The sequence below is a fragment of the Saccostrea cucullata genome, unplaced genomic scaffold (assembly GCF_032062105.1).
Source record: "Saccostrea cucullata isolate Sc308-1 unplaced genomic scaffold, CSIRO_AGI_Scuc_v1 ctg1587, whole genome shotgun sequence".
Taxonomy (NCBI): Eukaryota; Metazoa; Mollusca; class Bivalvia; order Ostreida; family Ostreidae; genus Saccostrea; species Saccostrea cuccullata.
The window spans coordinates 80,205-106,733 of record NW_026920542.1 but is presented as its reverse complement, the minus strand read 5'-3'; the positions used below and the strand labels follow the sequence as shown (position 1 = coordinate 106,733).

Genomic DNA, 26,529 nt, shown 5'->3' with positions numbered 1-26,529 from the left:
ATATATATATGTAAAACACTTAAACTATGTTAAGGCAAAAAATTAAATGCAAAATACTTTTGAAAATTTCTCTTCCATTGATTTTATTTTTCGTACTGTTTATTGGTGGATTATAAACATAATTTATTGATGGAACAACCAAAGAGAATACGTGTCCGTCTTTAAATAGTACCTGATATAAATGTTTTATTTCCAAATGACTCTAGGTTCCTGGACGGTATATTAAGACCATATTTGAATAGAACGTGAAAATCCTTCGTGGGTTCCTCTTTCGAGTATGATAGCTGAGTGGGAAATAAAATATTCATACATGACTTCATCGATGAGACATTGATACGTTAATCCAGTCTAATGAATGAAAAAATAATCAAAATATCAATAAGTATCTGTACTTAAAAATAAAATAAGTACTTCCGGAAAATTTTATAATCCTTCGTATAAAATAAAACAACAGGATAAATCAGCAGTGAAATAAAATTAGCAGTGTATAAAACTTGCACGAATTTCAATCTTATCGTTCATAATTAGATTGTGTACATGTGCATATACGTACTTTGAGATTTCTTCCGGGAAAAGTTACATTTTGTTTGCTTCTAGACGATATTCGTGCTGTTTTGTTTAAAACCAGAGGACAAAACTAAGGAAAAAAATGACAATTTTTAAAACATGCAGAGAAAAAGTACGAAACATCACAAAAATAATGCTTTGTATAACTGATTTTGCCTCTAAATGTTTGCAAAAGCAAACTTAGGCAGTTATTTTAAAGCAAGTGCTGTAGATAGTTTGAGTAAAAGTGTGTTCCCACATTGTAAGTTTTGCTATTGATAATTGATAATCAATGATTGTATGCCCGGTAAATGTATTCTCAAAGAATTATCTTTGGGTTCAAAGATAAATAAAAGAATATTTCTCTTTTACAATCATCCTATATATTTATTTTTTTGAGAGTGATCAATTCTACATTATTATATTAGTCATACCTTACCTCTCTTTAAACATCAACCACTGTATTTTTTTTCCTCTATAGGTTATTAATTATTCAATATATAAATGTGACGAAAAAAGATGGATATTTATGGTAGGAAAAGTTTGTTGTCAATTTATTAAAGGTTATAAAATGAAAAAAATTATTAGAATAACGAGGTACAACAGTTTGACAATACTCTCTTTCAAATTGTCAGTTTAATTAACACATTGGTTTTAAGCAATCCAGGGGTGTGAATTGGATATCACACACCAGTCGCTTTTTTACGACAAATGCATGTATTCACCATTGCGATGGGAAGAAGTGATATATATAGTCGAATCACGTGTTTCGGGAAACTATTCCATTGCGTCGCCCTGTGACTTCAAGATTTTTTTTTATCACAATAAATTTCGTTTTGATTTAAACGTTTCGGTCAAATCAAAATAAAAAAATCAAGGTAATACAGATAAATTGTGTCCCCCGCATAGGGAAAAAAGAAGAGCAGGTGCAGTTCGAAGGGATGCCCACTGAATTGTGGAATTATGAAATGTATACATGTATGCAAACAAAAAATACCAATATGGATATGAAGATTCGATTCCTTATTCTTTATTATATGTATTATATATATCTTTATAATATTCCTTTTTATATAGAACATTCATCACACTATTTTGGTGATTTTATGAGTTTGTACAAGCCAGACGTCATTATTTTTTTTTCACTTCTCATGTTGAATACTATCATTTAACAAAATTCAAAAAAGTATTTAAAAAATAATAAAACAAACGGTATTCTAACCCGGGACCTCACACATGTAAAGCGTGAGTCATTCCTCTAGACCATGGAGTCACTTGTTTGTATTACAAATAATATACAAACATTAGATCACATACATGTATATATTCACGTTCGATATTGTCAAAATCTTACACAACACATGGTGTCTAATCTAGCTTTTACATAACAGTCCTAGTTGCTTTGCAAAATATCATTGCGAAAGCTCAAAGACGTGGTTCTCGAGATATCACGCGGAAACGAAAGTGTTAAAAACAGACGGAAGTACGGACGGACAGATGTACCGACAGACTCAAATTAATATCCCCACTTTCAGTGAAAACGGGGGACAAAATGTTCATTTTTATCAATACCTTTTTTTGTTCAGGTAATTATATTACATATGTATCTAGTGTGACAAGACCTTTCATTGGATACCAAAAACTTTGAACCTTTTGACCTTGGAGATTTCCGTACTTATGAAATAACTTTAACCTTTGACATAATTTTTGAATGCTTAGGGCTTCAATACTTCACATATCTGTAAAAAACCAACAACTTTAATCCTTTGACATTCAAATATTGACACTGGAGTTTGATGTACCTTTCAAAAACTTATCCTTGACTATAACTTTTGAACAGGTAGTGCTAGGGCTTTCATATTTTTTACAACTGTATTTCTTGTCACAAGACCTTACTTTGGGTACCGACATAATTTAATTTGCAATTAATAAAAGTTTATCTCCACTATGTTGTCATAGAGGGGCACCAATGTTTCACAAACACATCTTCTTACATCTTTTCTAAAATTATGTATCTGAATTTTGTATACAAAATGATTAATTTTTCAAAATAAGTAATACCTATTTTTTCCTTCAACATAAGTGTTAGGTACTTTACCTGTATTTGATCCTCACCAGGCTTCGAAAAAAAATAAGGAAATCTGTTATACAAACAAAACTTGTATCTCTGTAATTCGTGATGTATAAAAATTAGATATGAGTTTTAAAATATACCATTAACCATGCTTTTAGTAATTTTCTATGTTTAAATACTTTAAAGGATATAAAAAGCTATTTATCTTTTATAGATAGATAGAGAATTGAACATAATTTGTCATTTACCAAAGGCGCACAGTCTCCCCTAGCTCGGGCACATATCACGTCCATTGAGCACCAATAGCAGGTTGTTTTTAGGTTTTCAAGACACTCCCGGCAACTTTAAAAATATTTAAAGTCCTACACGCTATATGAATGCCGACTTTTGTGTGAAACAAAATGATTAATTAATTTCAAAACACATGAAGTGTAATGAGAAATTATACTTTCCACACAATTTTACTACAGACTTCCTTGTAATAACAAAACAATCAAGCAATTTCTAGCAGTTAAGAATTCAGTCTTTTCATGAATATTGATGTAGGAAGTGCATGAACAGTAGGCCTATATGTAGACACGCATGTCCATGGAAAATCACAGACAACAATGTATGTTGCATTTTGACAATAAATTATAATAAATAATTTATTAATAAAAAGTTAATATTCGTCATAACAGAGTAGATGGTTGATACTGCATGATTACATTAAAAGATAAGTATCATTAAGATTAAGACGCTTCCCATCCACGTCAAAAGCGAGTTGTATCAAACGGCCTTCCTTGTTTTCTTCACGCCGTGCTTGTTTATCAATCTAAGAGTAGTGACGGCGTCACGTGATGTATTTATTTAAAAATAGCCATTTCTCTCCTAGCAGGGATATGAATAATTATAATTTTAAAACTTTATAACGCGTTTGATTCTAATGGTGTAATTTACAATATTTTCTTAACTTTTATTGATAATCAATATATATAAATCTCCAATCAAATTTTAACTGGCGCAAGTTATAGCGTGTATATTTTTAATAGAAATTAGATAACTTCTTATTGTTTTAAAGTTAATTCTGAATAAATCTAAAAGAATAATTGAACTGTTATTTTTTTTCTTTTGACTGGGCATTAGCATCGTAATCGGTAGATCCTGGTTCAATTTTTTTTTTTTTTGCCGTGCCAGATCAATTCAAGGAAGTAAATACAAATATGCTGTCTTCCTATGCACAAGACTTTGGAAGTGAAAGTTATAAATCCATCGTTTGAGAACTTAAAAACACTAAGGTTTTTTGTCACGTTGGCATAAATCTAAATAGTCAGTGGCACTAAGTGCCAAGGAAGGGATAAAACTTGTTGTCATTGTGTGCAAACGTGATATCTCTTTTCGGGTAAAAATGTTTCAATTGATTGATTGATTGATTATATACTGTTTAACGTCCCTCTCCAGAATATTTCACTGATATGGAGAGGTCACCATTGCCGGTGAAGGGCTGCAAATTTAGGCCTATGCTCGGCACTTACGAGGGACGCCATCGGTGCTAGGAAAGAAATAAATAATTGCTTTTCCATGATTTAGTCCTAATAATTAAACTAAAATGTTCTCTTTGAATGAAAACACATGTCTGCAATATTTCTATTCAATTTCGAATTGTTTTTAGAAAACTTTTTTGAGTATGACCCTTCGTATACTGGAATAGGACATACCCTATGATTTCCTATTGTTAATTATTTTTTTCTGAAAGGTATTTTGTCAAGTTTGGGAAATGAAACAAGTAAAACGTTGAAAGTGCTGGCCAATAATGTTGATGTGACAAAACCTTAACTTTCTTTTTATCCCCAGAACGCCTTTACTCTTCATAGCCTGTGGGTTTGGACGCTGTACGGAAAAAAAATAATGTAGTGAATCCTCATTCTGGCTCTTTCCTCTCATAAACCTTTCACTTTTTGCAAACATTTTGCTTTCTAGATTCCTCCAGAAATTGAAATTACTTCCACAATAAAAATTTGAACAACAAGACAACTAATTTTTAAGAAAATAGCATATAAAACGGATTTATTGCTCTTCCAATTCTTTGCTCTGTTCAGCCCTTTGCTGTTTTGTCAAGTGTATTTCATTGTAACTATGTTTTGAGGGTTTAAAGCAAAATGAATTAAAGTTTCATTATCTGTTTGGATATCATACAAACATGGATAATTACAATTTTTTTATCTTTTAAAATATAATTGTTAGATATTCCTACACGCTTTTGTTTTCACTCATTTTTCAAAATATCAGGTGACCTTTGAGTGTTAAACTTTTTTTTCTACCAAATGTTTCTTTAAAATAGTATGAAATACCCTCATAATGATGTCTATTAAATTTGCTATGTGTCTTAAAAGTCAATCAAACATACTCATTAATAATTTGTTGAAATTTTGCAAATATACATTGGTTGTTGTGTGTTCTTGTAGCCAAGAACGATACCCATTTTCGATGCCCATTATATCATTTTTGTTTATTGAAATCCACCTGCTCATATGTTTATAAAACAGGCATTGTTTGTTGTAAATTAAACATATTTCAATTAATATAGCTTTGAGATTCTTGACAAATTTAACAGCAACTTTAATGATGCGTTTAATTTCTTGACTATTCATTTCAAATGCAGTGTCTCGAGTAGGCCTTGTTTTCCAGCTTCTCACATGGAATTATGTGATGAAAAGCATTCACATAAACTGTTATCAACTCATTAGAGATTTAATAATTAGAGGAAGTCAAACTTAAAGGATCTGATTTCTATGATGTGTGACATCGAGCTGATGACATTATTTATTGAACGTCCCTCGTACGGCCTTTGAGCAGGGAGGGATCTTTATCGTGTCACACCTGCTGTAACACGGGGCCTCGGTTTATACGGTCTCATCTGAAGGACAGCCCCATTTGGTCGCCTTTTACCTCAAGCAAGGGGTACTGAGGACCTATTCTAACCCGGATCCCACGGGGCTTTTCAATTGATGAAATGTGTTTTGGAAAGATACATATAATAACACAAGCAACTGACTGTTTATGAATATATGTACCAGTTAAAAATGGCGTTTTGTATAGAGGTACGAGTATTTAATGACTTTCAATGTTTTTCAATATCTAAAATTATTGGTTGTTAACAGGTTTGCATTTTGATACTTTTTGTAAAGACAGGAAATCTTTCTGATATTGAAAAGAATGGGTGGACTTAACCCTCTAATTTGAATCTTTTTGGAGTACTCCACCAAGCTGTAAATGAAGTGAATCCAACATATTTTACAAGCAATAAAAAGAGCATGTATACTTGGTAATTTTGGTAGGACATTTGTACAAAAACAATTCCTTGTTGCAATAAATCAAAAAAGAAGTAACAGAACATGACTGTCGCTGTTCATTTTTGGATTAAGAATACACAGTAAAGATATTGGTGAATAATATGATGGAAAGAAATTAAACATTTTATGAAACTATAATTTACGGCATTATTTACTGGGCAATTAAGTTCAACTATTATTTTGTGATTGTACGTTTCCAACAGTTGATACATGTAACACAACAAATCATTATATGTAATAACTTTATTTATTAAAATTAGAAATATTTATTAATTTTACATTTTTAGGTATTTTAAAATGTGTCTGTGTGAGTGTGTGTATGGGAAGGGGGAGTCAAAATAACATACAGTCGAGAGTATAAGTGAATCTAACCTTTTCATGTCACCACATCGATAGAACAACACACTTGTTTCAGCAATAACTCTTCCTTCTAATAAAATCTTTAACAGCTTATATCCAGGATCGACTAAAAAAATATTTGCATAATCAAAGGTTTTAGATATTTTTTTTTTGTAAAAGTTTACAGGATGATATCATTTTAACTAATCCATACCTCGATAATGTTGTTTTCGAGAAAGAGTATGGTCTATCTCGCACTTCAAATCGAGTCCTCCTTGATATGTAATTAATGGAATGCCATCTAGCAGACAGGACAAAGTTCTCGAAGTCGTTAAAGGAGGGAGAAAATTCACCGTCAAATTGGATTTCTGTACAAATAATTATGATTGGATTTAATTTTACTAATAAGATTAAATAATTTGTTAAAAAAGAATAAAAATGGCCTTTTAAAAATTTGAAAGAAAAAAGGTGTTAACATTTTTTTCATGAATTACTAGTATTTAAAACTTTAATTTAATTTTTCATGTCACATTTGGATTGTAAATTGTTGTTTGACTTGGAGGTGATGAATAGTATTTTATTTAAATACGTTATATTGTAAATGTTTAGTGTTACGATCACAAAAACTAGCTGTTACTCTAATATTTATTTTTCTAAATGTTTTTGACAAACAGTTCCAAATTCTAAATGTCACAGATTTACCCTTTATACAAGTATATAGGACAATATAGTACTCTTCTCTCTATATGATTTATCATTTAGTGAAATCCTGACTGACATTTTTCATAATAACTATTAATACTTTACTTATATTTATATTTAAAAATAAATTTATTTTTTGACGATTCATGAAGTTATGAAATACGACGCTTCAAGTCAGAATATTTCATGAAGCGCGTTATCGTTTCATGAAAAATATGCCCATGTAAAGCGTTGCAGTTCATATACCTCATAAAACTTCAACAATCAAATTCATTTCTTATATCTGAATTAATTTTTAATGAGGTACCACAAATTTACGCCATTCAACTGTTATTTGTTAAGCAAAACAGTCAGCACTTACATTTAATTTAAATTAATTTTTAATGAGGTACCCCAAATTTACGCCATTCAACTGTTATTTTTTAAGCAAAACAGTCAGTACTATAGTTTTGACGTCAGGTGCAGGATTATGACGTAACAATATATACACACTCATCAATGGTAGTTTATGAAAATATAAACAGTGTTCCTATTTGCAAAGAATCCAAAGGAAAATTATTTAGAAATGTAAAATATATGGAAATGAAGACGGTTTTTCTGTTAATTCTCGATCAAGAAAAGGAGCATACTCCGGATGTGACAGGTCGGCAGTGGTTGCGTACTCCTCCATGGCATCTGATCCCACCTCCAATGATTTGGAGGTCCGGTTTTTTTTTTGCTCTGCTACTATTCTGTATTGTTAAATACACTTTTGAGCTTGTATATTGCTTTTTTTTCTCCATATACTCCATTTATTTCATATTTACACTAATTTACAAAAACTGAGGCCAAGGTCAAAGGAAAGGTCAAAGTTTAACGTTCTAATGCAATCAATTGATTAATATTGTTTAATGCCTGGTCGGCAATATTTCAGCCATATTTAGACGGGCTGCTGTTTATGCTGCTAAAAAGCAAACATCTGCATGTATCGTCAAATGAAACTTAATAACGCTATCTAGAGCTAAACACATATATGAGAAAAGCTAAGTCAAGGTAAAAAATGATGATATTGTAGCATATATAGCCGCCATAAGAATTAATTTCAGCATATGAAGATTTATTAATATATTTAGAGTAGTTTTTGTTAAGCTGAGATTCAACTTACGTAAACTTCAAGCGCGACGGAAGGGTATTAGAATGGATAGACGGATATGACAAACACTTTGTTCAGGGCCATATACATGGTTGGGCATAAGAATCACTAGATCGGTAACACTAGTAATTTTTCAGTCGTTAATCTCAAGGATTTGAATCAAAGAAACATAGATATTAGATATACATGGTATTGTCAGTAAATTAGATAGGTTATCATAGGTTTGCTAAAAAAACCTTTGTTGCAAATATCAATCTATGATACCCTATATGAAGTAAGTTATCCATATTGTTTAGCATTTAAAAAGTGTAATAAAGATATAACTCGATCATTAAAAAATATGTTTCCCTCACTGAAAGATAACATTATACAATTATGGACTCTTTTGGTGTTGAATATGGTTTGTTATTCACCAGAAAAATATTCATATTCATATTGACCAAAAGAGTCCATAATTGTTTTATTATATAGTCGGGATTTGTATAGATAAGACATTGAAGGCTGTATGCCGACAACATTTTCATTTTCATTTGCGATCTTCCATTGTTGAAAATAAAAAAAAATCTCCAGATTATTGTTTGTAACCTCCGTGTTTTCCTTTCCGAGTTTGGCTATGTGTAAGACGTCCAGATCTTAAAAAATAATCCTGAAAAAGGTTTGAATAATCGTTTTCCTGCTCAGATACGTAGCTCGCTGCGGGCGTTGCAACCATTGTTTACAACGTTGTTTGATATTTTGATTGTGACGTCACAATGCCGTTGCAAGCGAATTGATCCTCCGGTGAATACGGCCTAAAATCCGGTGAATATGTAGTGTTATGAACTGTTTGCGTTTGTATAGATTATATAGGGACTATAAATAGACTATATAATAAACTCTTTTACAGTCATTATAATTATTACAAGAACAGTCGAGTTAAAAAATTTTCCCTTTGAAATATTACCACGAAAAGATTTTGTTAAATATGGTTCATTATAAATGATGATCTTTGCTGACTTTAAATAAACTTACACAATGTTATATGTTGGTATTCATCTAAATCTAATGCAATGACAACTCCAATGCAACAAAAGGTCCAAGGGCCTTTTAGGTCACCCGAGTATCATATAACAACTTTCCAGCAATTGAGTTTGGTTCTTTTTTTTAATCCAAAAGCAATGAAATTCATAATTTTGAAAGAGGCACAATTGTTTATCATAACTATACATACGAGGGGTGATCAAAAAGTTCGCGAACTATCTCTATATCTACTGAACCATAATTCAGATTTGAAAAAAAATTTGGTACACACATAGCCATACACAAGTGCTATAAATAGCATATGCTGAATAAAGTTTTGCTCCTTGTTTGTGACGTCACAGTGTGAAAATGACGTCACTATGTAGGTAACTGGTGACGAAAAATTGTTGTCTTAGTCGTACTCGTTCAAAGAACGACTGTAAAATTTATCGTATATGTTAGAAATCCCTTATAATAATTTGTTCACATTTTATTAAGACAAATGACTTACTATAAATTAAATCAATAGCTGAATTGAACGTTTTATTGGAGGAAGACAGATGATTAAAAATAATACTTGATATTTTGTCCATTGAAAGCAAATTTTAAAAGTGATGTGGTTTTAATTAAGCAATTAGCTTTCAAAAACGTCCAATTTACACTTTGGAAAATAGTTGAATATTTTAACAATAATATAATTATTAAATACCGTTTACTTCATACTTTTAAACGTATTAGATATGTAAAAAGGAGGCACGCATTCTCTATCCACCTTGAATAAACGTCTCTCCCGAGAAAAAAGATTTGGGTTTTGATGGTCGCCATGCTTATTTTTGGAAAGGATATTCTTATCCACCTATTCTGTTTCCGAGATTTGTCCATTTCTGACAAATGAACTTTTCTTTTTATGAAAATTACCTTACATGGAGAGAAATATAAAACTAGGAAAAATCTTTCAGCTTTTGTGACAGAAGGCTACGGAGGGGGTCACGTGACCGCCTATATCATGTGATTGATTCGCGCATGAGCAGAACGTCGGCAGATGTTCAATAAAATTGGAGAGGACTAATTTAAAGTATAATCAACACTGAAACCAAATATTGTTTCTTTTATGGAAGTTATTCAGTTAGTTTGCGAACTTTTTTATCACCCCTCGTAGTATGCTTACTTTGGTTACTTAATAGACAGAGGTATATCAGAGTAACAAAGAGAAAATGCATTCGCACTTTATAACCACCAGTTGTGCACCTCAACCCATAGGAATCACTGACCAAGGGACCATATATTTCAAAAATTTGGAAATTGTATTTTAAATTTTATTTAATCATAAATGGATGGTTAATACCAAAAAGAGGATTTCAAAGCATTACTTTATTTTCAGGCAGTGTAAAAACACCCCTATCCCCCGGCGGTACCCGTAACCCAGGGGCCCCGAAATGAACCATTTTGGAAAAGGCACCTGTCGTCATCATAACATGTACCTATAATTCCGAGATCATTGGCATAATATTTGGGATAAAAGGAAAAGATTTCCAAAGAATCTATGCTTTTTCACAATGCAATCATTGCAGTTTCACCCTAACACCGGAATCCCTGAACCAGGGACCATAAAAATTCATGCATCCTACCTCATTATAACTATGTGCATAGTTGATTGTTTTAATAACCAGGAGCAGAGAAGAAGAATTTCAAAGAAAATTTATGCACTTTCACTATATAATCAATGGAGCCCCATCCTAACACTAGAATCCTTAATACTGAAGCCATGAAATTCACAATTTTGTGAGGAGCAGCCTTATTTAACATAATCATGTTCTTGGTTATTTTATTTAATACTCAAGTGGAGAGAAGATCTTTAAAAGAAAAAAAATCAATTTTACTATATATTCTATTTAGCCCTGCCCTAACACAGGGACCCCTGTTTCAGGGGCCATGACATTCATACTTTTTGAAGAGGCATTCTTACTCATTATACACTGTATATATTACATTGTTTGTTAATACTCAGTAGCAGAGAAGATTGTCATGTAATTAATGCATTTTCACTATATAACCAACAGAGCCTCGCCTTTCCACCAGAACCCCTGAGGCAGGGGCCATGAAATACACAAATTGGGAAGAAGCAACCTTCTTCATTATAACTGTGTACATAGTTTATTGCTACAATTCCCAAGAGCAGAGGAGAAAATTGTAAAGAACTCAAGCATTTTCACTAGTATATGATCAATAGATTCCCGCCCTAACACAAGAACCCGTAACCCAGGAGCCATGAAATTCACAATTTTGGAAAAAGCAGCTTTATTCAACATAACTATCTGCTTGGTTAGTTTATTTATTCTCCAGGAGTAGGGATGGAGTTTTTCAATGAGATCATGCCTTTTCACTATGATCTATTAAGCTCTGCCCTAGCACTAGAGCGCCTGACCCCGGGGCCATGATTTATTACAATTTTGGTAGAGAAAATAATTCTGACTAAAATCATGCCAACAGTTTGACTGCGTGATGCCCAAAAGTTAAGAAGAAGATTTTTCAAGATTGCATTAATTTTAGTGGTTTTGGGCCACCCCTCATGCCCCATGGGGGCAGGGACCATGAAATATAGAATTTTTGTTTCTCTTTACCACCAAATGCTTTGTGCCAAAATTAGTTGAATACTCAGATGACTTAAAAAAAAACTCCACTACGTTCAATAAGTTCCGAGTTCGCATTCATGGTGCACCGTATTGGAAGTTTAATTGTGACGAATGAAAACTTTTCAAGGGACAAAAATCAAATAACGACATGATAATTCTGTATACTTGTCATTCGTATTATTTGTCAATTACATGTAAATTCACGATACATTTGAAAACTTACACTTGACATCATACATAACATATAAAAACTTACCAATCCTGAGTCAACATCAATAGCGTCTTTATTCAAAAGCAATGTTAAACATTGGTTCTTCAAGGAAGAAATCCATAAACTGTGTTCCTCTTCACATATCAATTTTGTCGTGCAACTGAAAAATGTATATATTATACAATGGCCATATATTCAAAATACATTTATTCTCTTTTAGATGTATTTGTTTCAATACTGATTTAATAGGGGAAAACTGAATATTCAGTCGTAAAAATAACATTTTAGTATAAATGGGTATAATTTTACCATTTTCATACTAACATGACCCCCATTCTTAACTACTACCTTTTTTCTACCTTCTTATTTTCTGTTTCTCTCTCAACTCGTTTCACGTCTCTATGTACATGTATCTACATGTAACTTTCCCACTATTTATTTGTTTACTATAATAAATAGGAGGTAATGTGTAGGATACATTGTACATTCACAGATATTTTACTTGTATTTACATTACGACGTGATAGATGGTTTTATGCTGTGAAAGGAGTTTCCCACTTAAGTATAGTAGCTTGTTCCATTTTTTCGTCCTTATTTTACAGAATATACTTGAGGATATGGTATCAATTTTATTTTCATGGTGTATATCATAAAAATTCTAATTAAAAGTTTGTACAATTATTATAATGACTTTGAGTATTTAGAAATACAAACCAATTTTTAACACCTACCGCACATGCAAATTCCGGAACATTTTGTTTCGAGCAGTGTGCGGTTTTTCTATTACATACAAAAGGGCGGAGGCATTTAAATTAGGTACTATATAAAGGATGACACGGTGAGCTATTTATAAACAATATACCATGGGTAAAAATAATCTTCATTGAGCTTGACTTTTGTTTTGCATTATCTGTCTTCTTCTTAACTTGGGGTGTGTGAGATCTTTTTGTTTTTGAGATATTTTTGGTCGGAAATGCAAAACGCCGTGGTGATCGCAGTAGAGTCTCCTACAGCGGCGTTTCAACGCGACGAGATCTCCACTGAACGCCGTATGGTCGCGTAGGGTCTTCCAGAAAGCCAGGGCATGCACAAAGTACCCGCCGTGTGATCGCGGTATTATAAGAACGCAGTAGACACGTAGTATGATTGCCGTAGCAGGGCGGTGAGATCTCCAACAACGTAGTGGGAGCTCCTACGAACGCCGTGAAGACGCACATGATCTCGGCACGAACGCAGTCATAGTAGACTGCGCTTCCACGGAGACCTCACGGAGATGTCGCGGAGTCCTCGAAGATGTCACTGCGTTTCCATTGCGTTTTTACAGCGCTTCTAATGAGATTTACCGTCTTGTAATTTTTTCGACTGTGACTACACGGCAACATCACTGAGTTGTAACTGCGATCATTGCGCTCCCAGGGCGTTTTTTAAGCGTCCGTTGGCGATCACAATTGCGCTCCTACAACCTTGTTAGAGCGTTGTCAGCCAACTCACAAAACAAGAGCAATGGGATCGGTTGGAACGCCGTGAGATCGCCGTAGAATCGCGTTCGTCGCCGTAGAGACGCTGTGACATCTACACATTGTAAAAATTTTACAGAAATTTGTGCAATTTTCCTGCCATTCCACGGCGATTTCAAAAATTTAACAACGCCGTAATGACTCCGTGTGAACGCTGCTTGGTGTGGCAGGGCCTTAGAAAATGGTCGCGATAAGCGAAATAGTTGGGTGACTTTACATTATATTATGCCTGTCAATTCTTTTTTTTCTTATTTATAATCTTCTCTTCAGATTTTGGAAATAAAAACAGAGAGGGTATTGGACTTATGTCCGTAACATTAGCTCGTGTCAATATTCATCAATATAAAAAAAATCTTATATAAAATAGCTTTTTAAAATAAGAATTGATTTATAATTATCATTTCAATTAGACCATTCTAATTCCGTGACTTCTTTTCAGCATCGGTATTCAAAATTAAAATGGAGCAATATCGATACATGTTCTGTTATAACACATTTTCAATGATCCGATAAGATTCCAAGCCTTGTGATTTGTTTATTAAGGTATCAATTGAGGCTCATAAGTACTTATCATTAATTACACATTATAATTAATATGCATAATGTACTTTCAATTTTACCTGAACGTAGACAACACTACCAATTATAAAAATTGATGATAATTGGGTGACCAGACAAATTTTTATTTATTATAGGTCATTTAATATTTGACGCTCATATTCAGAATGTTTGTGGCATCTTTATGCACGTAAAGCTAGCTTAGCTTTTGAAAACGCTTAGTTATCAAACGCTGACAATTCCTAAATTTCTCGTACTTTTACTATAAACTTATTAGCTATATCGTATTAAAAATTTTGCATAGCTCATTTTTTATTTCACTTCGTTCAGACAGATCTGAACAAGTTATCGTTCCTTTAAATGTTTTATCTTGAACCTTAGTACCGCGTAGCAAAATTTCAACGAGGATTATTAACGAGGGTGCTTAGATCGCTAAAATTAAATATCGCTAAAATTAATTGCCTTTCATATGCAATATCTTATTTAGTGAGCATTTGAAATCGCTAAAATTTTTAAGGTCAATCGCCAAATTCGCGTTTCGTTAAAATTTCCACGTAAACGGTTATTTTTAAAATTTGAGGTTTTGATAGATATGTAAGGAAAACACAAAAAAAAAAAAACAGAAAAAACTATTATTTACTATTGAAGAGAGTTCAATGCAGATTTAAATATCGGTAAGTATTGATTGATTACATATTGTTTAACGTCCCTCTTCAGAATTTTTCACTCATATGGAGACGCCACCACTTGCCGGTGGAGAGCTGCAAATTTTGTCCTATACTCGGCACTCAGGGCCATTTAGCAGGGACGGGTCTTTTTCGTGCCAGCACCTACTGCGACACTGGACGTCGGTTTATACGGTCTCATCCGAAGGACCGGTCTCCACGTCCCACAGTGGGATTCGAACCTGCGACGCAAGGGTTGACTCCTTACTTCGTGAATCTAGAGCAGACGCTCTAACCACTGCGCCACGCGGGCGACAAATATCGGTAAGTAAAGGCAGAGGAAGTCAGATATGATTTCAATATAATTACGTCTGTCAGTTTCATAGATAAGATTTTTTGCAATGTAAGCTTTCAAAATAAAATAATTTTTTTGATTGCAATAATTATATTTTATTACAAATCGTACCTTTCAATAAAACTGATTTTTTTTTTATCTTATTAGGATTTAAAATCCTTAATGAGCTTAGCGCCGACACAAAGGCAGATAATCTAAATAAAAATAATATTATAAAATTCAGAAAATTGCTTAGAAAAGAAAGAAGCAAAATTCTAAAAATGCATTGTTCTTTTTAAAATTAATAAATAATACGGAGCTCCCTGTTTACCTTGCTTCAATTTTGCATTTTTCATGGACTTTTGAGCTTGAATATTTTTTCTTAACTCCATATATATCATCAGGAGTAAGAAATGTTTTTAAATATGATAATCTACCTTTTTCAATTGAGGTAAGAAATTGGAAGAATTAATCCATAACCGAGCGCACTTTTTTGTGCGTAATAAATATACAGGTTTTTCAATGGGTGGTACTGTAGCTCTCAGGTCTGTTAATATATTTTTTCGGAGAGCTACAGTTCTTCAGCTAAGATTAGAGAAGTATTGAATTAATAAAGACGTACTTTATAGAATTACAAGATATAGCATTACAAGATTAAAGATGTACTTTTTAGAATTACAAGAAAATATTAAATATTACACATTAGTATTATATCTCTTTATTCACTCAAGTTGTAATTCAAATTACCTGTGCTTTGAAATGCACCAGCCGCAGTGTGGGGATTTTGCTTGCATACAATTACTGCAACTCTGATTAAATACTTCACAATCAGTTGGGGTAATAGTCACAATCTAAATAGACATAGAATAAATAATAAATACAGGCAATGCAAAATTATCATCAGTGATTGTTATCATTATGTTTCAAAATAATTGGTGGCCTTTCATCATAGAAATTGACTGCTCTCAGGGATCAAACTATATTTTATACTACAGTGTATTAATATATAAGTATGTATATCTTTATAATATACAACTGTTAAGAATATTTGGAAAATTATACAAATTTCTCTGTATAAGGTATTAAAGTGAAATATCCCTCAGCTCCAAAAATTTACCATTTTTTGAAATTCAAAACATTTTTTTTTCATCAACAACAATAGCATTAAATTCAAATGGAAAATAGATTGAAGTATAGAGTGTTGCTTACTTTTTCAGATATGAATAATATGTCAAATCATGATGTGAAGAAAATTTGATATGGTTAATTAAAAAAATACCCTCGAATCATGAGTTTTCGTGGCATTACGGTTAATTTGTAATAAAGTGCTTCAAGACTGAATAATTGAGATGTTTGCTATTTATCACATATACAAACAATAATTCTCCTTATTTTAAAATGATTTTAACTCACATATCATTTGTTATTTGTTCAGAAGATAATTGAATTCTTGCATGGTTGCTCTTTTGATTTTTTTTTTTTTTGGTATTTATTAAACAAGTAAACTATGGAAATCTAGTAGGGCAAAATCCTTATAAATTTTACAGTGTCAAAAATACTAATTTATTGACAAAATGATTACATTATTTGACATGGAAATTTATTTGTTGTTAATTAAGACCACATCTATCTAGGCGTGCCTAAGCTGTATTGTTAAATAATGTAAAAATTAATTTTCTCTTTCTCAAGAGTGGCCTGGAAGTAATTTTGTAAAGCTTAATTTGAATGTTTCATGTTTAAAATATAAATGCCATATATATTTAAAGAAATTAAATGTTTAATTGAATTGATTATCAACGGCACACTATTTTTTTATCACATCATTTTTTAACACCCCTAATATTGTCTTTGAAAATTATACGAAAAATGACGTTACTAGATCACAGTAGAAAAATCAAAAGTGGAAAATTCCACATTATTGTCACATGACTGGTAGCTGTATAGATAGTTAACAGACGATGATCTGCAGGATCGCCGGCTTTTAGTTTGTAAGTTTGGTATTCTAGTTCAAAACACGACGAATAAACGTATATTATGCAAATTGTCAAATTTGCAAACTATGCATAACTCACTCGCTATATTTTATTTTGGCAAAGGCAAAAAGGTTTAACATTTGGTCATAAAACATGCACAAGGTTCCCCTTTATTAGTAGCAAATATGATGTCATTTCGATATCGCATTGTGTGATTATACCTAAAAATAAAAAAAAATACCACGAAAACGTATATAACCACGAAAACACATGACGGGACGGTAATTATTTTTATCTTACAATAAAATTAAACATATGAAGTATATAAATATAAATAATATTTACTATTACCTATCTAAATCTCATTAGAAAACACCGAAGCGTTGCTTTTTAAATCAGAATATCAAATTCGTTAAGAGATAGAAATATCTCAATTTACATTGTTAAAGGAACTGAGTATAAATGTTTAAGGTAAAATGTTATCAATAATGGAAGAAAAAAACTGGCAATAGACACTAGAAAGCAACATCTGAAAGGTAAAACATATTCGATTGAGCTGACTAGAAAATGTTACTTATGAATGAAATCTGTAAAATCTGACATGATATTTTATTACATTTCATGAAAAAAAATCTTCAGAAAGTTATCTCCGTTATAAGAGGGATATTCTCTGTAATAACTTAAAAATTTGTATTATAAAAGCAGTCGCATGCATAGTCTTAGAAATTTCCCAAACTCTCCATGATAAAATTTTAATATGATAAAATCAGGCAAAAATTGATTATGATTTATTTCGGTTTCAATGTTTACATGTCTTGAAGTTTGGAAAATGACATTTGTAACATGTTAAGAGCCCCGTGTTTAACATTTGCGGCAAAGAAAACAAATGGCATAGATTTCCAAGAGTTGAAGTTCTGATGATTTTAATACATTATGAACAAGTTTGGTAAATCAACTTTTTCATACGTTACTATGTTAACAAAGTATTCATAAGTTAAAAGAATTGAATTTGATAAAGTTATAAATGTCAAAGTAAATAACAATTATAGGATGAACTGTAACCAAATAATGGAGAAAGGAGCCTTTAAAAATATACCAATGAAAAATTAGAATATTTTACATTGGTTAGCAATGGTTGCCATGGTCTTTATAGAGTTTTATGAAGAGACTTACTTTTGCATTCGACAGCTGACTTTTACATTTTAGTAGATGGAGTAAGTCACTGTTTCAATAGTAGAAATCAGTCGTCGAGTGTAAAAGTAAGTCTCTTCAAAAAACTTCTATTCTACAGAGAGACTTCCAATTTATACTCTATCTGTAAAAATTTGATTCTGTCTTTTAAAAAAAACATTTCTTTATAACTGATAATCAATTTTTAAAGGCGTTGGATTGTTCCTTATCAAATTCTCTAAATTGACCGTTGCTATGGAAATAAACAGAAAATACATTATTTAAAACATTTAAGGTAGGATTCTTCTCTGGTTTCTGACAAAATGGAATATTCAAAGTGCATTTGCTTATATGTCTTATATAATTATGCGTAAGAAATTTAAAACACAATATCTTTCCTTCCTCATAACAATTGTACAACTTTAGCCAGAAATGGTAAACCGTATTTTAATGCTCGCAGGGATTATATTTTTGACGGAATTGTGGCGTATGAAAACATCTCTTTCCGCCTCTCAAAATAATTAAAGAACTATGAATTTAGTAATAATTTTTACCCAATCAAAGACTTATAAAAAATCAAATGTAAGTTTATTTAAAAGTAATTGACTAAAGTTCTTAAATATATCAAATAGATATGATTCCTCAAACAAACTAGAACAATATTAGTTTTTATAAGCCTCCAGTCTTAGTACAGATTTGAGCCAAAAATCCATAAAAAAAAGTATTTTTTTTCTCTCTTAGTAAACGGACTTTTTTGTTTTTGAGCCAAAAATCCATAAAAAAGTATTTTTTTTCTCTCTTAGTAAACGGACTTTTTTGTTTTTGTTTTTCTATAATTTCGTATCTTTATGTGACAACTTGACTATATGTGAAAATGAGAAAAAATTAATTGGAAACATATAAAAATAACTAATATATCCTAAAAATTTAAGAAAAGTAGAGAAAATTCGGATTAGAGAATATCCGTGTTAGTTTAATTATTTATGTCAATTTGGTAATACTATCTTATAGGCCATTTATACAAGTATCTTTTTATGGAAAAAGAAAAACATTCAATCTATTCAAATACACATTAATATATAGGGATCTCATAATTTGCAACATTATTTTTTTTATCATTATTAATGTCCAGGAAAAAAGGCAATGACATTGACCTGAACTTGCCTCCAATATAAAACGGTCATTTTAATCTCACTGATAGCAACACTTTGAATGCACTGCACCAAAGCGATTCTTTTCACTCTTAATTCGAATGAAACGTTCCATTGGTTGACCTTTTTAAAGCTGATTGTCTGGGGCGGAGTCGAATTAAAGACAAGCAGCACCTGAAATATGTCCTGTAAAGTTTAATTTCTACTAAAAGCTAAACCGATTCAAATCACATTGCGTACGCCTAGTATAATTGGACGGCGATTATTAATTCCTTTGCGTAATACTTGGTAACCCATTATCTAGTGTTTGTTATTTGGTCTTTAACAAATCAGCAATCAGAAAGACAGCCACTGATTATTTTTTTTACGAATGGAGCAAAGAAGAGCACGGATTCTCAAGTAATACCAAAAGAAACACATTGGTGCAATGAATTAAAGGTAGGATTTCATTTGTAATACCGGCGTACGCCGAATGCGCCGCTTGACCTTTCGTAACCCGGTTTGTTACTTCATTTGACCGGGGAAGGTTCGCCGGCGTACGCCGAATGCGCCGGTCTGAAATCACCGGCGAGGAAATTGCCGGTCTTAGAAATATGGCGGGAAGAGAAAACAACTGTGAAAATGCAGATTCTTTTACCAAATCGATATGTTCTTTATTTGCTTGCATATTTTGAGCAAATCTCTATTCATATATTTAAAATATGTTTTTATTTTCTGAAAAATAAAATTTTTCATGAGGTCCATGGTTTTTTTTAAAATTGAATTTCGAATTATTCTACTAAGACATAATGTAAAAAGTGATAAAACTTAATTAATTGATTATCATTTAGCGTAATTATTCATTTTTAAAAAATGTTTTCGCCGGTTTAATTCATTTGCCTCTTAGCCGTTTAACGCCGGTCATATGACCGGCGCAATTCGGCGTGCGCCGATCGGTGACAAATGAAACTGGCCCATAGTAATATTGTGTTCTTGATTCTTTGAAAATTTCATTAATATTTAAATACAAGAAATATGAAAAGAATCCTACCTTAAAATATTTTGTTTCTTTGGATAATTCCCCTTAAATGTAGATTCCCAAAACTTTTATGATTGATATATATGTGCAGCAAACCTTATTTCAATTTTGACTATCTTCCAATCTCTAACTGGATGCAAGAATCTGGCTCAAAGAGTTTAATATTGATATGAAGTTCATAAAATTGAAATTTTCTCTTCTTGGTTACTATAGCCACAGTGTTGTTTTCTTCATCAAATTTAATCAATATAATATTATGATATTCAACTTAAGATTTACCAGAGATAAGTACTATGCAAGCTGTGTCATATGATTTGTTTCTTGATAAATGACAAGTTAATTCCAAAACCAGCAAAAATGTCCATTTAATCCAGTGGTATGTTGTTTCCATGGTTAAATCGCAAAAAAAGCACTTACCTGGGGTATTTTTCTTACGGTGTTGGCGTTGCAAGGTTCTAAAAATGCATATCTAACAGTTTTGAATTTTCATTTTTCTCAAGACAGTAGCTTTAACCCGATTTTAGTAACTGATTTTGCCTGGTTACACTGTGTCGCCATTGTAGCCATAAAAGTAGATACTATGATATTGCTTATACTTATTTACTTCATGTCAAACATTTTCATTGATTTATAAAAGTTGTTGATCAAGTTTGATAATGTTTTACCTATGACATGTGAATACTTTAATTTTAAGGCATATTTCAGCATAAATTTTAAATGAACTTCAGAGTTACCCTTGCTTGCCACAAACTATATATATTCTGAACAGTTTCCAAAGAACGTGAGTAGCAAAGAGGTAATCTAAGAGAATGGCCCAATTAAGATTAAAAGAAGCTGAAAATTTAATTGTTTAAGATTTTTCTGTTGTTGGCATGGCAACCAAGGAGCATGGCATTGAAAATTTATTTGATTTATGTTTCTGATGTCAATTCAAGTACGGAGACTGATTTAAGTTTCATCAAAATAGGTAGATGTAATTGTTTTTATTCAATCTGTACCAAATTAATCACTACATTGATTTTCAAAATGCATAAAGTATAGGTCGTATTATTATAGCTTCTACTAATTTAAGAAAAACATAAGCATAGATAACCACATACCTTATTTTCTGTCAGTATTACTGGATCTTCGTTGATGTCAATTATTGCCCTGATTTCGCTTTTGTCTATTCTTATTGTTTCGATGTAGTGTACAGAAAACGTTTTGTTCACAAGTAACTAAAATAAAGCAAAAATAATGGGAACCAATTTTACCAGTATTTCCGAGGAAATGACAGTACAAATTCAAAAGTTAAATATAATTGTATTTGAAATTATGACATTAAGCGTTACTAAGCATCTTCAGTGTTATCACAGCAAAAATTACATAAAAAGTTTATATCTACATAAGACTTTTAGCTACTTAATTCTTTCTTTATCTGAAACATCATTTTTCTTAGTGCAATACAAGTATAATACACATCAATAGTGATGGGTTTGAGTCTCATGTCATGTTTAAGCCGTGAGTAGTTTCCAAGTGGATGCTGTCATGACACAGTTATGCCTGCACTAAGATGTTTGCCTCTCAATATACACTCCTTCATACATGTATTGGGCTTTCCAAAAACAAAAAGACAAAATAATTCTATACTTTACACAGTATATGTGTAGCCAGTGATCAGAGCATCAGAAAATGACTATGCCTGGTATAGGTTCAATAATTTATTAAGCGTAGAAATAAGACTCAAAAGCCTAAAATATTACAATGACATACAACATATAGACGTCACATAGACAAACATTTTGACAGATAATTAAAGCATAATAGACTTGACTTAAGAATATATATATATATATATATATATATATATATATATATATATATATTTTATAAATTTATCTAACCGGGACACACACAAGAATTCACAAATATTACTTTCTGTATAATATAGACATCGAACTCGTTCATCAGCTAGGCTGGGAGTGCCCAGCTGTTAGTTCCTGTAAGCGGGAATTCAGTGAATAGTATTAAGTCATGTGATTGTCTGTCCTGTGTCTAAAAATAACAACGACAGAGGTGTGCCGAGTGTTGCTATATAAAATTGACAATATGTGACACAAACCCAATGTGATGTAGATATTTTCAAAAAGGTGTTCACATACATGTATATTACAAAAACGATTTTTAAATTGTAACAAACGATGTTTTAACATAAATTTGCAATATAGGCCTATTTAAAATAAAACGTGTGGGGTGGCGATTGGGCGTTGACAAAATTGATTGGGTTCGATTTTCAGCCTTTTTTTTTTTTTGCCTGACCAAATACTAAAAAAAAATTTGGCACCTTTTTATAAATTCATCACATGGTCACCTGAGAATCTTTTACTCAATTTGACGAATACGTGTACTGTGTAAATTATAGAATTATTTTGTCTTTTTCCCTTGGAAAGCCTTATATGAAGAAGTTTGTATTTAGAGACAAACACCTTACGGATATTACTGTCTCATGACGGCATCTAGTTTATATTGATTTTTCAATTGATGTTCCCTTTTTTGTCATTAATAGACTCTTATCCTGTACAATGTATTATCTACGCTTTCCCCATGAACGAATTGATTAAGTAGTTTGCATTTATGTAGCAATGAATATATTTAATATTTACAGCAAATTTTATCTATATTGAGGGTATAAAATACTTCCTTATGAATAATATTTGCATTATGCGAGATATCGACATTATGTAACTGCATTTAAAACATTTACAATTTTTATCTGACACCTTTCAAAGCATTTCATTTATTTGTATGTTTGCCGAACAGATAATCTCTGAGTATGAACAATTATAACGAAGACTGACTAGAAACTTTGGGTTAATCTGAGTTTTACTCTGGAGAACACCGATTCCTTAATAAATGAACTGGGCAGATCCATTCACCTTGAATTCAGGATTACAAGTAAATATCTTTTTTTCGAATTATCGAGTAAAATATTTATTCGATATTCTGTATTATCAAAAGATAGTCGAATACTCGAATATTTGTTGACATCCCTAGTTTAAATACACCGTGAGTTCAATTTTTCCTTACTTAGATACAAGTATTTTCTTTCTTTACCTTTATTACGCTTCCTTCATGCGTCCCAAGGTAAAGTAATGTAAATTCATCCACTATCTGATCTCCAATAACTGTTATCACATTCTGTGTTCCGTAAACGGATTTTCCGAAAAGTGGCAAAATACCAATTACAATACCAAACTGTGGTACCATATTGGTCACATTATTGCAGAAACACTGCTTTTTGAATGCATCAGAAATTCCAGAGAATAACTATAACAAAAGAATTGAATTAATTTTATGTGAGACAAACATTCAAATGAATATTTAGTTAAATAAAAAAAATCAAATACTGCCTTACAAAGTCTGGAGTATTAGAATATTAACTGGTTAAGCTTTAAATTTTTACATGATAAATGTATTCAAAGGAATAATTGCGGCTCATTAATTTTAAACAATTTAAATCTAAATCGTTTAAGGCATGCATATGAGAGTAAATCTATATGTTGAGAAAGCGAAGTATCCAGTTTAAAAACAAAATAAATATTCATGGAAAGTGTAAGTTCATTTCTAATGCAAATTTTATATATTACTTGTCTACCAGACAAAGAAAAGTCGACTAAAGGATGCAGTCTCTTAATGCGCGAGTCTCTTCTTCACTTGTATTATTTATTAGTTATGTTATTTATTGTCTCCTTTACAAGGCCATTTGAGATTAAATCTCATTCGTCTTTAGGTCTCTCCGTCTGTCCTTCTGACACAAAAACTTTATCTTTAGTGATCACTTTTGAATGAGAAGAAATATAGGGATTTCTTATTTTACATGTACATTACCTGTGCTATAAGACATTTCCAAAGATGCTAGGATTTTTGGGGTTTTTTTCTCTTTCAAAAGTTATGGCCAATTTAAATCAATGTAAAAAAAATAATGAAACGTTGATAAAACTCCAAAGCAAATATCAAGGGAGTATAAACTATACATGTAGTATTTTTAAAGGGCTCGTCTCAGGTAATGTACATTTATAAGGCTCTATCTACACTTATGTAGCTCTTCTCAGTCAAAAGTTATGACCAATGATTCAAGTTTTGTGACAGACGGATAAACAGTTAGAGAGACAAATGAGATTTAATGTTCCCTTGCTTTCACAAAAGTAGGGGACAATAAGCCAAAAATAATGGCACAATATCCACAATTCTTTGAATTTGCCTATTCTTTAATCATGTTCCCTAAACGAAGTTTGGGAACATACAACTGAGTATATATTGAGCTAAATTTCAAACAATTTCAATTTTATTTCTCTGCCTTGTCTTTCATATTAGAAGTACACTGAATATATTGTACAGAAAACAAGCAGCTAGTCCTATTTACCTCACTTTCACTTAGTAACAAATATACACATTTAGGCAAATTCTGTGAATCATCAAATATCAATTCGTTGTTCGGTAGATCATGATAAGGACAACCATATCTATCTCTTCTGGACTTCAGAAATGCGTCGTAAATTTCAAATTCTGAAAACATACAAAGAGCAGAAGATCCTGCAGCAAAGTTTGTAAAAATGGCGGTTAGATATCGGTCACCTGATGCATTGATAAACTTTCCATCCACAATCACATCGAAAGTTTTATTTCCGTCTTTGCAATAAATTGGAATGTCTTCGTATACTCTTTTAGGATTATATTTATCTATTGATTTACACAATTTGGCTAACTTTGCTTTTGAATTTTGGTTAAACAAAAGGAACACAAAATCGTCATTTTCAAACATCGATCTGTAGTCCATTGAGCTTATGTAAGTAGGTTTCAAAAATAAGTCGAATATATCATTTTCAGTTAAAAAGTTATTGAAATATTTTCCCTGCAAATTTGATCCAACGGAAAATAATACACTTCTGTTTAGTTTTGGCACTGATTTTGGTAACTCCATTGGGGTTTTAGCAAACAAAAGGAGTTCCTTTGAATATCTGACACCACTTACGTCGTGCACTGTTATATTTACTAATTTTCCTAACGCAGAACCAGTTATGTCAGACACAAGTTGTATGTATGGGTGTGCAGCGTTTTCCTCGTTTAAAGTCATTTTGTTTCTCTTTATACACCGTCCACCATAGAGGGTACTGCATGTAATCAGAAAATCAGGCGTGACTACCATGACTAAATTCTTGTCGTCACCACAGTATTTTGCATTTAAGTTTGTTTCTGCAAAACAGGTATAATTTGGCCCAGTTAGCTTTGTAAGAGACGGACCGGAATTTCCGAAATTGAATTTGTAGAGTATGTTTCGTCCACTTACAAAAAATGATTTGTTTAAATCATCATAGGCGATGTTCCTCAAAGGGAAATTGTCCAGACTAACAGAGAATAGTGTATTTATCTTGAAACCTGGCTGTATTGTAGAGTACGCTTCAGCTGTTGCGAAGGATATCAAACGTATCATTAGAATCTTGAAGTTGAAAGTAATCATCTTTCTAGAGGTGAATAAATTCTGTCAAATACGGTATAATTTTGCTTGAGTAAGCTGAAATGAGATAAAAAAAAAATCAGAAAATGTATTCGGATGTTTAAAATGTACCAGAAAGTTAAATATTGTATTGAAGTAAGAGTGAGTATCAAATGTTACCAAATTAATATTACTGTCTGTTCTTGTCCAATGAAATTTATGTAAAGGTTATAAGACGAAAACTGTCCATTATGTCAGATATTAGACGACCCGAGGCGCGTTAGCGCCGAGGAGAGTCTAATATCTGTCATAATGGTCAGTTTGAGGCTTATAACTTACTTAAAACATTTCACCATTAATTGTCGAACACTTCCATTGTTAACTTATTGGACAGTCACAGGTAAGGTCTCGTTCTGCTTGGATGACTACCTGGCACTGTTCATCAAGTCAGGCCAAAGAAAACCAGTTTTGGTTTTTCTTCTGATTTTATTAATAGTAGGAATCATCGAGAGGTGTTTTATATCGATAAATATGAACATTAACTTTGTTTAGTCTTATTTGTCCGCATTGCGACATTTTTATCTATACTACGCATGCGTAAAAGTCAGTTCTACTAAATTCTTGACAATTTATTCATTTTACAACGCAACGACCACGGATGAAGACGTGCGTTTTGATTTTGAAAAAATACCTTCAGAATCG

The 26,529-nt window shown here is 31.8% G+C and overlaps 1 protein-coding gene across 1 annotated transcript in view; it reads right to left on the bottom strand.

The window, feature by feature from the left end:
• LOC134250699 (hepatocyte growth factor receptor-like) overlaps nt 1–25,467 on the bottom strand; it is a 39,515-nt gene extending 14,048 nt beyond the window's left edge. Inside the window, exons 1-4 of the mRNA XM_062733065.1 lie at nt 24,757–25,467; nt 23,448–23,660; nt 21,455–21,571; nt 173–284 (exon numbers count right to left, since the gene is read on the bottom strand). Coding sequence (XP_062589049.1) covers nt 173–284; nt 21,455–21,571; nt 23,448–23,660; nt 24,757–25,467 — 1,153 coding nt within the window. The remainder of the gene's footprint in view (nt 1–172; nt 285–21,454; nt 21,572–23,447; nt 23,661–24,756) is intronic.
• Nucleotides 25,468–26,529: the final 1,062 nt, after the last annotated feature.